This window comes from Neoarius graeffei, chromosome 3 (genome assembly GCF_027579695.1).
Source record: "Neoarius graeffei isolate fNeoGra1 chromosome 3, fNeoGra1.pri, whole genome shotgun sequence".
Lineage (NCBI taxonomy): Eukaryota > Metazoa > Chordata > Actinopteri > Siluriformes > Ariidae > Neoarius > Neoarius graeffei.
The window spans coordinates 83,729,159-83,743,137 of record NC_083571.1 but is presented as its reverse complement, the minus strand read 5'-3'; the positions used below and the strand labels follow the sequence as shown (position 1 = coordinate 83,743,137).

The 13,979-nt window shown below is 41.3% G+C and overlaps 2 protein-coding genes across 6 annotated transcripts in view; one reads left to right on the top strand and one right to left on the bottom strand.

Moving 5' to 3' along the window:
* ralgps2 (Ral GEF with PH domain and SH3 binding motif 2) overlaps positions 1-13,979 on the bottom strand; it is a 306,158-nt gene that overhangs the window by 36,451 nt on the left and 255,728 nt on the right. The gene's annotated exons all lie outside the window — the stretch shown is intronic.
* Positions 1-13,979, top strand: part of angptl1a (angiopoietin-like 1a) — a 31,688-nt gene that overhangs the window by 7,131 nt on the left and 10,578 nt on the right. Inside the window, exon 2 of the mRNA XM_060917532.1 lies at positions 11,054-11,891. Coding sequence (XP_060773515.1) covers positions 11,105-11,891 — 787 coding nt within the window. The 5' untranslated portion in view covers positions 11,054-11,104. The remainder of the gene's footprint in view (positions 1-11,053; positions 11,892-13,979) is intronic.

The window sequence follows — 13,979 nt, the reverse complement described above, 5'->3', positions numbered from 1 at the left end:
GAGAAAACGTGGCACACACAAACAAACATGGCACGTAATCCCAAGAAGCCACAGATAAATGAAATCATCTATGATAATCTCAGAGAACAGCTGGTTTGTATCGATAGTGGTTGTGTCTTGTGCAGAGCACGGCTCTTAACTTTATTATGGGTTACTCCAAAGAGCAAGAAAGCTTATTACTAATCAAATTACAAGAACTTCATGATCAACTCACGATGTCTTTATGAGCTCTGTATCATCAAATCATCTGTAGTACATCTTGGAGCATGGACGTGTGTGAGAGAACATCTTTTCTGTCGAAAGATTCGCCTTTAAGAGTATTTCAAGTACTCATTTAAACGTACTCGAAACGAAAGAATATTTGTACATTATACTTTTGTACATGTTTGGATAAACTGCATATAAATAAAATACCAAAACTTTCATTGTACCCCCCCCACATCCACGTCATTATCTGAAACGCTGAAGATGGCTTAAGCTCCACCCGCTTAGCAAAATCATGTCACGGCATACATCATAAATCTTGTTTCCAGATGTACAGTAGGTCAATTTCAATGTCAAATGAGTTTTTTTTTTTTTTTAATATTTGGAACCAAAAGTCAGTTTCTAGATGAGCTGCGTTCATGCCCAGTAGAGGTGCAACTATTCAAATTTTTTTTTCATGATTTCAATTCACGATTTTGACCTTCGGATTCAATTTGAATCATGATTCACATTTTTTGTCCTCCATTTTATAACTGATGCAAATCATTGTCAATATTCTGTTAAATGTCAGCCTAGAAATGTAGAGAAATTAAAAAAAAAAGTCATGATCGAGTGGACTTCAGTGGCGACTATGATATTGAATTTACACATTTTACACAATTTACACATTAATTAATTCAATATCATAGTCGCCACTGAAGTCCACTCGATCCTTGTTTACCATCAATGGATCGGTCGCTCGTCAAACAGTCCGCCAGAATCCGAGTAGGGAATGGCTGAGCGTAGCTGTCAGTCAAACACAAGTTAGCCAATGGGAATGCATTCCTGGACAGCCCGCCCACACGGGAAGTTTGTGCCAAAACTGCAAGCAAAAAGTCAGGGAGCGCAAACGAGAAAGCTGGAATCGCAACCAAAATAAATTACGGCAAACAAAACTGAGAAAGACGCGGAACAAAAATAAAAGGTGTCTGAAGAGTAATAGACTGATATTTTGCACGATTACACGAATAATTTGTTTGCCAGTCTAATAAAAATGGACTTTTTTGTTTTTTTGTATTTTGATTTGTCGTTTTTGTTTGAAATTTCAAAAGTATTGTATGAACATTTTGGCACAAAATTGATTCCATATAAAGGCACCCTTTCCTTTTTACCTTTCAGGGAAGGAAAAAAAAAAGTTGTTCTCCTCCAAAACTATTGAATTAATTTACAGCCGTACAACAAAGTACACCAGTATCCTAGTTTTTTTTTAAAGGCACTAGGACAAATACCAGGCTAACTATGGATACAATAAACCCAGACTCGCTTCAGAAAGTCATTTTATCAAGGCATTCCACGGACCGCAGGCTAAAGCACTCGGTACACCATGCCATTTTAGGATCTTAATGACATAATGCCAAAAAGGAAAAGGCCAGGAGTGATGCGGCAATTTCTGCAGATTGGTAGGACATCAAAAAAGTCGACATTTGTTTCTTTAAAAAACACACACTTCCATAAAATTTGCACTCTTTTAGCTCTGCTGGGAAAAAGATTGCTTTTTCATTCCAGATGGCTCATTATACACCAAAAATCAGCCATAACATTAAAACCAGTGAAGAAGTAAATAACATTGATTCTCATTACAATGGCGCCTGGGATACATTAGGCAGCAAGAGAACACTCAGTGCTCAAAGTTGATGTGTTGGAAGCAGAAAAAAATGGGCAAGCGTAAGGATCTGAGTGATTCTGATAACTTGCGATGGTTAGATGATGGGGTCTGAGCACCTCCAAAATGGCACATCTTGTGGGGTGTTCCCACCCGGTATGCAGTAGTTAGTACGTACGAAAAGTGGTCCGAGGAAGGGCAACCGGTGAACCGGCGACAGGGTCATGGGTGTCGAAGGCTCACTGATTCGCATGGGACACAAAGGCCATGGGGTCCAATCCCACAGAAGAGCTACTGTAGCACAAACTGCTGAAAAAGTTCATGCTGACACCTTTCTGTTTTAGCCAATCTGGCCCTTGTCAAAGTGGCTCAGGTCCTTACGCTTGCCCATTTTTCCTACTTCCAACACATCAACTTCAAGAACTGTCTGCTCTCTTGCTGCCTAATATATCCCACTCCTTGACGGGTGCCACTGTAACGAGATAATCAAAATGTTATTCACTTCACCCGTCAGTGGTCATGATGTTATGGCTGATCAGTGTATATTTGCCTCATTGTTAAAATGTGTGATAAGAATTTTTTTAAATTTTTTTTTTTTTATTAGATTTCATCTACTCACTTTACACAATACAATAATAAAGACAAAGACAGAGACATATCATCTCTAGCCGCTTTATCCTGTTCTACAGGGTCGCGGGCAAGCTGGAGCCTATCCCAGCTGACTACGGGTGAAAGGCGGGGTACACCCTGGACAAGTCGCCAGGTCATCACAGGGCTGACACATAGACACAGACAACCATTCACACTCACATTCACACCTACGGTCAATTTAGAGTCACCAGTTAACCTAACCTGCATGTCTTTGGACTGTGGGGGAAACCGGAGCACCCGGAGGAAACCCACGCGGACACGGGGAGAACATGCAAACTCCACACAGAAAGGCCCTCGCCGGCCACGGGGCTCGAACCCAGACCTCCTTGCTGTGAGGCGACAGCGCTAACCACTACACCACCGTGCCGCCCCAAGACAGAGACATACAATAAATAACTAACAAAACTTAAATATGCGCGTAGATGAGGGGCGAACTAACGGACTCGACGTCCCATAAGGTAAGCCCCATTTACAAAACACACGGGGGGGGGGGAACCCAAAAAATTATATACACTACAAAAAATACAACATAACAGCACGACTCACGCGCAGCAGTTCATTCTGTGTGTTGATCTGCAGTATGGGCATACGGTTTTCCAGGAGTGTATGGAAAACAGTAATATACCTGAGCGTACGGAAAATATCAAAACAGTAAATCAAAAGAACTGAGCTCTTCAAGAAACTCAAAATTCTATTTCCTGGAATGAGGTGCATATTTGTCATCTGAGTATTTTCATAACGGATGACGAGAAGGGGGAGAAAAAAAAAAAGATTCAGTAAGATTCAGACAAGCCACTGGCATGTGATGAGTGGTGAACCTTTAAAACTACCACAAGATTGTTTCACTATTTGCGTAGTGGTTTCCTCCACTATATTGTCTTAGAGCTTGAATCTGCATCCTAAACCAAAAAAAAAAAAAAAGTATCCAGCTCGTGTGTCTTTAATAGCTTCCACAACCAATGTTTTTGCAAAGGAGCCCAACAGAAACAACTGAACGGATTTGGTTATAAAGGCCTGAAAATCAGCCAGGTGACATCATTGACAAGTACTTTTCACATCAGAAACTTGATGGAACACACTGGGGATGGTCATGACCTATGGATTACGAACAACTTAAAATCACACCCAATTGGCAAAGGCCTCAAATGGCTACAGCTGTTAATAAAAGGAGGTGAAAGTTGCTGAGGTTGGATAAACAAATTCAAGGGAACTGGAAAACCATTGCCTTGGGAATGGAGTATGACATGACACAAAGGGGTGGAATTCAGACTCTCCTGAGACCTCCAGACAGGAGGCTGTAGATCAAATAATTTAGGAGTACGTTATTACGCTAACTAGTATGCTATTAGTACTCTATTAAAATAAAGCTATACTGCATTTCAGACTTTAAATGTAGATCATAAAAAGAATTTTCCCCAACACCCAATTTTTTTTGTTTAGTGGACCGAAAGCTACTGAATTCGAATCACAGACTTCCAGTTTCATTAGGTTCCCCCCCAACAGAACAATTAATTAAATGTGGGGGCCACGTGGCCTAAAATTCTCCGCTATTTTTTCCTGCTTCACCATGACCCAATTCAAGATCGTACGTCATGCATCACATGGTGGGCTTTCCCTGTTCGCTCAAAGCATTGTGGGATACAAATTTGAAACAGGAGAGAAAAATGGAGGACGCGAATGAAACGTGATTACAGTAACGGAAAGCGAGAAGAAAAGTTGTGAAGGAAAGGAAACGTAGAACCAAACTAATAAATATCGGCGGTCCGCGAGCACCTCGGTGTGATCAGCTGTTCGTTTAGCGACAGAATGATGGAACGGTCAGTGCACGGTCAAGGTGAACCTGTAGATGGCAGTCATGCAACACTGTGAATGCCAGCTGCCGTAAAACCCAAAAGAAGAAGGTGGTAAACCTGCGCATGCGCACACGGACTTCCTCTGTCTGCTTGACTGCGTGAAGCGAGCGATTTCATGCATATTTGCGAGAGAATCCCCTCAAATTACCGTATTTTCCGGACTATATGTCGCACCGGAGTTTAAGTCGCATCAGCCAAAAAATGCATTATGAAAACGAAAAAAAAACATGTATACGTCGCACCGGACTACAAGTCGCACTTTTTTGAAGGGTTATTCTATCCATAGAATCTGTGATTCTCTGATAAGCGGCGCGTGGTTACTGTGCGACTGCATTGTTTATTTAATAAACGAACAGCTGAGCAGTGATAACGCGCCCTTTGCCCTGTAAGTAGCCTAGTCTGATTATTTTAAATATCTACTGCTATCTTTAATACTATCACTATCGTTATTACTAATAGCCTATATTATTATTATAACTAATATTAGTAGCCTATTACTGATGCATTAATCAGTTTGCTTTTAGAATATTTTTACCGGTAGGGCTTATTATCGCCCCATGGCTCTTTCATCTTTGTTATTAAAGCTGTAGTCATCATCGAGGAGTGTCATTCTTCATTTTTGTCGAATTTTATTTCATCAAATCAGAGGTCAAGTAGGCTATAGGTATATCATCTCCAAAGACAGGTACGGTAGTAAAAACAACCGTCTAGTGAAGAAAAAAAAAAAACGCTCAGAGAAGAAAAAAAAAAAAAAACAGGCAGAAAGTGCGCCTGCCAGTTAACGTCATATCAGATAAAAACATTAAACGTTATTCAGACCATTAACACCATAACATCAGAGACGAAGAATAAAGTTCATCTTGGAAGGAGAGTTATTTTTAAAAATGCAAAACAAAATCATTTATAATAGCCCAGAGAAAAACTGGCTGAATATGTACCGTAACATCAAGTTATTCAATAGCCTATAGGCCGAAAATCAGGGCTTAATTTGAGCTGGAACATGATGGAACAAGATCCGTAACCTCCGTCGTCGGATCCGGCAGCTATTTTCATTTCATTCGGTGTTCCAGCAGCTATTTAAATGGATCAGATCACCTCCGTGACCATCACAAAGGGAAAAAAATCAAACAAATTAAATAAGTAAATAAAAATGTGTTTAGTGTTCGGTTTTGATTTTGATATCTGTTGTTGATTTCTCTCCTATGACATCCACAAAATCTATACGAAAGGGGAAGAGGGAGGGACATGGGGTGTATACTTCCGCTCAATAGAACACCGGGTTTTTTGTAGCCGTTAGCTTGCGCTGTGGAAAAAATGGAAAAAAAACAAGAAAGCTTACTAAAAATTTTTAAAATGAATTCTCCAACTTGTTTTGTAAACCCTTTATTTCTTAACTATTACTTGAATTGATTGCACTTATGTTTGCTGGCACTGCTTTTAATGAGCAGGAGAAAAACAGGGAGGGCTCGGAAAATGACCGCAGGTCGGAATCGAGCCCGGGTCCCGGGATTTATGGTATGGCACCTTACCCACCTGAGCCATGAAGTCCCGCTGGCACTGCTTTTAAATACCCTGATCTGATCTCCAATGGTGAAATAAACCGGTTGTAATATGAGTACAGTCTGTTATTTTAGAAGATAAATTTAATATATAATTTAATATATAGCCTAATAAAAAATATTTAACAACATATCGCGACATATTACTGTCTGTAACTGTTCATCACTAAAGCGTTTTCTAAGATCATAATGTCTGATTTTTTTTTTTACACACACAATAAGCGCGTGCGCGTAAAGTTATAGCAAACCACCCCCCACCTTTTTTTTTTTTTTGAATCGCCGGACCCACCCACCTCCTGCGTTCCGGGACCTCCCACTTCACAAATTAAGCACTGCCTAAAATCATTACATAACTTATTTAAATAACTATAGGCCTATCATTAATAATAAAACACAGGTCAATCAAGTTTATCAGGCTGACAATTTCACTCCAAATCAGCAAATCCATTGAATTCCTCATCCTCGGTGTTGCTTCTGAACAACTCTGCCAACTCCAGCGGCAGACAAAGCGCTGTTTCCTCCTCTTCTGCGTGGCTGTCGTCAGACTCAGCATCAGCTCCAGTTATTCCGCGGTGAAAAAACAAAACAAAACAAACCATATATACGTAGCACCGGAGTATAAGTCGCATGGCCAGCCGAACCATGAAAAAAAGTGCGACTTGTAGTCCGAAAAATACGGTAAATAACTTCCCAACCATAGAATGGCCTGGTTTTTTTTTTGTTGTTGAGATATTACAGAAATAAACATCACAAATCACCAAATTTCAGAGTGAACTAAATTTCACCGATTTGACATCGCAAGGCCATCTAGCTTTAAAGGAACAGTCCACCATACTTCCATAATGAAATATGCTCTTATCTGAATTGAGACGAGCTGCTCCGTACCTCTCCGAGCTTTGCGCGACCTCCCAGTCAGTCAGACGCAGTCAGACGCGCTGTCACTCCTGTTAGCAATGTAGCTAGGCTCAGTATGGCCAATGGTATTTTTTGGGGCTGTAGTTAGATGCGACCAAACTCTTCCGCGTTTTTCCTGTTTACATAGGTTTATATGACCAGTGACATGAAACAAGTTCAGTTACACAAATTGAAACGTAGCGATTTTCTATGCTATGGGAAGTCCGCACTATAATGACAGGCGTACTAACACCTTCTGCACGCTTCGGCAGCGCATTGATACGGAGCTCAGATATCAAGGCAAGGCAAGGCAAGTTTATTTATATAGCACATTTCATACACAATGGCAGTTCAATGTGCTTTACAGAAGTAAAAACAAAAACAGTAAACAATAGAGAAATAAAATTACATAAAATAATTTTCTCTTTATTCTAAAATAATTAATTAAAAGAATTAAAAGAATTAAAAGAAAATAATAAGAATTAAACAATAGTAGAAATAAAATATTAAAATGCCAAAAAGAAAAAGGAGAAAGAGAAAGAGAAAAAAAAAAAACCTAGCAGAATAAAATAGAATAAAGTTAAAATAAATTTAAAACATGCAGAGAAAAAGATTATAAAAAATGTAAAATATTAATTATTTAACAGAAAGCATCTGAAAACAGCTTGGTCTTTAACCTAGATTTGAAGCTGCCAACAGCAGGAGCATTTTTAATGTCCTCTGGCAGTTGGTTCCATAGCTGTACTGCATAGTAGCTAAAAGCTGCTTCACCACACTTTGTTTTAACAACTGGTTTTAATAGTAAATTTTTCTGTTTTGATCTGGTAGATCTGATTGGGTTAGGCCGCTGCAACATATCAGAGAGGTAATTGGGCCCTGTACCATTTAGAGATTTGTACACCAGCAGCAATGCTTTAAAGTCAATTCTGTAGCTTACTGGAAGCCAGTGAAGGGACCTTAGAATTGGAGTAATGTGCTCTGTTCTTTTTGTTCGTGTGAGAACCCTAGCCGCTGCATTTTGAACCAGCTGAAGTCGTTTGATGGTCTTTTTTGGCAGGCCTGTGAAAAGGCCATTGCAGTAATCAACCCTACTAGAGATGAAGGATATCAATGCGCTGCCGAAGCGCGCAGAAGGTGTTAGTACGCCTGTCATTATAGTGCGGACTTTCCATAGCATAGAAAATCGCTACGTTTCAATTTGTGTAACTGAACTTGTTTCATATCACTGGTCATATAAACCTATGTAAACAGGAAAAACGCGGAAGAGTTTGGTCGCATCTAACTACAGCCCCAAAAAATACCATTGGCCATACTGAGCCAAGCTACATTGCTAACAGGAGTGACAGCGCGTCTGACTGACTGGGAGGTCGCGCAAAGCTCGGAGAGGTACGGAGCAGCTCGTCTCAATTCAGATAAGAGCATATTTCATTATGGAAGTACGGTGGACTGTTCCTTTAAGTCCTGAAGCTACCATTAAGTAATGAAGTCAAACACCGTTTCTAGTACACATCCCTGAATTACTAACCTCATCCACATCTACACATTTTAGCTCTCTGCATACGTGGACTAAGTCGATTACAGAATAGAAATATAAAAAAAAACAAAAACAAAGTGAGCCTCGAATCCATTTTATTTTGCCAACAAAATTAATACATTAGCTGTTTAATACCAAAGCACGAGGAAATATCTTTAGCATTTCTCCAGAGTAACGGTGAAAGCAGCGAGTATGCAGCCATCCAGCTATTCAGGATCTGGTTTCTGTGTGAATCTCCCAGAATGACAGAGTAGAGAGAAAAATGTGCGCAAATGTGGAAGCAGCCAACAGCTAGCTGTGATGTCTGAGCTCTATTGGTTCCAAACACCTGTGCTTGAGCCAGGCATGCTGTTTAGCACACGAGCCAACAGTCACATCCACATGCTGCTGTCAGGTTCCTCTTTTCTCACCTAATTTTCACTATTTTCAGTAATTCCACAAATTGCTTTTCTTACTTTATCCGTTCTGCATCGTTTTTCTCTTCCATCACCTGCTGCTTGCTTTTTTCTTCTTCTATTGTCCGTTAGGTGTGCATCAGCAAATCTTAAAAACAACCCCAATAGCTTTCCATCTCTCGGTACGACTGATTAGACCAAGAGAAATTGAAGGGGGAAAAAAAGGGTGGTTAAGAGGAAGTGCAAGACAAAGATTGCAGAAAGGTGGAAAGTAGGGAAGAGCAATAAGATGTGTTGGCATTTTACCAAAGTGAGCATTTTTTTTTTTTTAAAAACATGAACTTGTGTAGCTGCGGAAAAAAAATCCTACAGTGCATCCCTGAATCAGAATTGCCCTATTACTATCTGTATATGAAAACAGACATGAGATACATCGACATGACCTTCGCCCTATAGAGACGCACAAGACGGTTCGAAAAATGAGTGTTATCCACGACTTTTCAAGAGAGACAATGGGGATCGCCATGACACCTGTCTCTCCTGGATGCCGGTCTCTGATTTCCGGTTTATCCAAGCAATAACTAGCTACGACAACCATGTTTTAGTCAGTCAGAGAATGTGTTTTTAAATTGTGTCTTTCTGGTTCAAGGGGTGCCGTCGGGTGCACAAACAACTCGCGAAAGCTTAAAGATTTTATGAATGGAGTCTGTTTTGAGCACAAACAGACTAGACGTGTTGTCCAGCACCATACGCTGCTCATCTGTACGTGCGATTCCTGTCTTTTGGACCTGAATCAACAACATTAATTCTATGCAATTGTTGTTTAGATACTGTACATTATTCAAACATTACACTACATTCTATAGTCATTTAGCTGACATTTTTATTCAAAGTGACTAACAATGAGTGCATGTAACCGAAAGAATCCAAGAGCGACCAGTGCTGAAGTACTAGTGTAAACAAATAGCCTACAAAAAACACCCAACATCTGGAATGATCAGGGGAGTTAAGAAGTTGAAGAAGCTTGGACAAATACATAGACAAGGAATTATTCAAGTATGGTATGTTTATTGTTTCCAAAGTTTGACAGCATTTGCATCTGCATTAAAATGGTTAGCCTATGTTTCTCTGACTTAGCTTTTGCTTCTTGAGCCTATATGGTATTTGGCAGATGCTTTTGTCCAAAGCAGCTTACAATATATAAACCCGACATTATTAGTAAACCAATACAATAATCCAAATCGCTCTACTCTGACACAGCCTACCTTCCAGATGATAGCTGCTGAATGACTGCAGGATATCCCTTTCCCCCCCCACCTCTGGCTAGGCTCAACCTCAGCCTTTAAAAGAAACAAACTCGCCCTCTCTTTTACGCATAACTTTGCCAATTTTATTACAGTGTAGATAATTGTACGCCTCCGCGCTTTTGTACTTCCTTAGCTCCTCACCATCAATGCCCTCACTAAGAATAAAATAATTGATACTCTCAACGTAGCTGACGTCGGGCCACAACTTCATGTCGTCCATCCATTCCGTGAGGGTAGACGGATGGAGCACTTTGATCGTATCATCCCCAGACTCGTGTAACCATCTTTTAGTCATCTTACCTTCCTAGCAGTTAGGGCTAGCTACAAACGTCAACACAGTGGAGCGGAAGAAAGATCCCAGCTTCCGCTATGACGCAGCAATGTATCATGGGAAAGGTCAGAGCTCTGGAAAGTTGTGGATACAGATTGAAGCACCTGAACAAGTGCGAGTCTGGTGCTGATGAGAGGCAGAACTTGGCAGGAGGGAAAAGAAAATAGTGGGAAATGTGATGGTGAATGCAGGTGGAGGTACCTGCATTAGACTTGTGACAAATGCACAAAAGATGCATTCACTCCAGGGCCGTGACCAAAAACACTCAAGTTTCTGGTTGAAGGAGGCTCAAGATTAAAAGGGTTAAATTTTCATCCAGGGTGAAAACCAAAGGCATGAGAAGCCCTCAATCTCCTGAGGCTTCAGCCAGAGCAGGCGGCTTGAAGGACAGGTCTTATAAACTCTGGGGAACTGAACACTTCAGCACCAGAACCGCATTCCTGAACTCAATCAACCAATCAGAGTTTGTGGTGACAGTTTACATAATCAGCACCGACAGTAGAATTTGCTGTTGATGATTTGTTCAAGTCAGAGGACTGACACTGCTGAAGGAGGAGCACAGTGACTTCTCGTTAGGGTTTGTTTGCGAGAAAGAGTAGAACGTGAAATGCACCAAAAAGCTTACTTGTTCAACTGCTCCAATGTGACTTGCTATTTACTGATGGCTGTGTTTCTTGTTTTAGGTGAATTGCTACATTCTTCTGGTCTTTGCAGAGGAGAGAAGCACAGCAGCCATGAGAGTAGAAACATGGAACCTGGGCATGATGCTCTTCTTCTGTCTTGCTGCCGTGGGCAGCTGTCGCTCGGACAATGAGCCATTATTGTCTAGGCGTCGCCGGGCCCCAGTTGACGACGCCAAAAGGTGCTCGTATACGTTCCTGGTGCCCCAGCAGAAGATCACAGGACCCATCTGCGCATCAGCTACAGGGCCTGAGCCGGAAAAGGATCGAGTGACGCGCATGGACATCTCTGACCTGAAGGAAGTGTTGTCCAAGCAGCGTCGTGAGATCGAGACGCTGCAGCTCGTGGCTGATGTGGACAGCAACTTGGTCAACGAGATGAAGCTCTTGCGCAAGGAGTCGCGCAACATGAACTCGCGCGTCACACAGCTCTACATGCAACTACTTCATGAAATAATACGCAAGCGTGACAACTCGCTGGAGTTAGTACAGCTCGAGAACCGGGTGCTTAACGTGACATCCGAGATGCTGCGGTTAGCCTCGCAATACAAGGAACTGGAGCTGCGCTTTGCTATCCTGGCTGCTACCGTCAACAATCAGTCAGTGCTGATCTCGTTGCTGGAAGAGCACTGCATGCGCGGGTATGGACGCCACGAGCTGCCTGCCGTGCCACCGCTGGTGCAGGTGGTGCCCGAGACCATCCCGGCAAACAACCGCTTCACCAACGAGATCCATGGGGAACATAACAGAGCCTTCCCACGTGGCTCGCGCATGGACGTCCCACCAACTGCTGACCCTCTGGGCATCCCACCAGCACCACAGGGAACCCTGAACTCTGATGGTAACGGACTTGTTTGAGATTTTTGAGTTTTGAGCACGTGGGGAGACAGTGAGGGGTTTCAGACACTAGAGAAATTACCAGAGGTGGGCTTCATCTCCATGATTAGTGTTTGAAGGATGTAAAAGTATGGATCCTATATCAATAATTGGAGGGATTGTAAGTACTATCACCCACTTCTAAAGCCTAACCATGGGGCAGAAGTGCAGACACACTAGCAGTAAACTATTCCAGATCCACCTTTGATAAAAGGAGAAATATGAACGTTAGAGAGAGACATAGGAGATGGGTGCATGTACACCTCACAAAGAGATTAATATTAGTCAGCAGAATATTAAAAAAATAATAATGGAAAGGAAAAAGAAACACTAGTAAGCAGGATGTGTGGTTTAATACCACAAGGTAGGTTCCCATGCTTCTAGAACAGTCAGCATTCACGCATGAACGTCTTTAAAAAGGTATGTAGCACCACAATAAAAGCTTCTACATCATAAAACACAAGCTGTGTCCGAAATCACTCACTCGTTCACTACTCCCTGTCTAGAGAATTCTATATAGAGGACTATATAGTGAGCTCACTGGTAAAATAAAAACCATTTTCGGACACTACTCCGCCGTGCTGTTTATATTATTACTGTCCCACAATTAAAACGTGCCAGATCAGTCGGCTGGTGGGTTTTCAAAATAATAAATACATGCATGTATTTTTGTGATAAATACACGTTACTTACCAGCTGGGAGGTCCATATCATGAAATACCGTGACCGAGGTCTTGAAAGTCCTGAGCGAGGCCCTCTGGGCTGAGGTCAGTATTCAAGGCCGAGGTTACGGCATTTCACTATATGGACCGACCTTAAGCTGGTAAGTAATATATTTAAAATAAATATACATTATTTTTTTCTTTACCCAATTCTAACAGAAAACGAGAGCACCCGAAAGGGAAAAACCGAGCCGAGCCGCCATTTTGAATCCTCATTCACGGCTGTAATGCAAATGGCTTCCTCCTCGGTATACAAGTACACTTCCATGGCAGAAAAAAACAAAACAAAACATTTTGCCGCCTATTTAGTCCCCTATTTATACAAAATTGAGTCATTCAGGATTCAGCCATGTTTTTGCTCGGCGTTAGCAACAGTTACAGGGTTACAGGTTTTTAGCTTTCTCCTGAAATGTTTTCTTTTATTTCTTCTTCCTCAGGGTAGTAAAACTCTCTTTCACTGTGAACACTGTCGTTATTGCTATCCATGCTGTAAAATTAATGCTGTTCTCCTGAGAAATGCGAAAATAAATGTTGACAAAAATGGATACTATGTTTGTTATGAACGAGCGAGTCACCAGAGGTCCGTAACCGAGGTCCGTATCGTAGGATACGGACCCGCTCGCCAGCCAATCAGAGCACAGGATTTGATGGAAACCGGACCGCGAAAAAATTCATGCATTTATTATTTTGAAAACCCACCGGCCGACTGATCTGGCACATTTTAACTGTGCGACAGTAATAATGTAAATAACAGCATGGCGGAGTAGTGTCCAAAAATGCTTTTATTTTACCAGTGAGCTCACTATATAGTCCTCTATATAGAATTCCCTAGATAGGGAGTAGTGAACGAGTGAGTGATTTCGGACACAGCTTGTGTTTTATGATGTCGCACCACAACAAAAGCTTCTACATACCTTTTAAAGACGTTTGTGCATGAATACAAAGTACTTTGTGTCTGCTGCATCTTTCAGTTCTTTTAAAATCAAAGGCTGAATAGTTTCTTCTTTGCCGCTGCATTTTATTAAATCAAATTTGAGGCTTTTGATTAATTCCTCACTCTGCACTGTAACTTTTATTCTTGTATTTTATCTGTCTTACTCCATTTTTTTTCCTATTCTCTTACTACTTGTACCTGAATGTCCGTTTATAATATCTGTGACGAATCTCAGTCATCCAGGTACATAGTAATCTGTGGTTGGTTGAAGAGAGCAACTGGACTTGCTTGAAGATTCTTGAAAACGTTTCGCCTCTCGTCCTAAAGGCATCCTCAGTTCTGTCTGACTAATAGGGAGTATCCAGTATTTATCCTCTCATGGATCATCATAGAATCC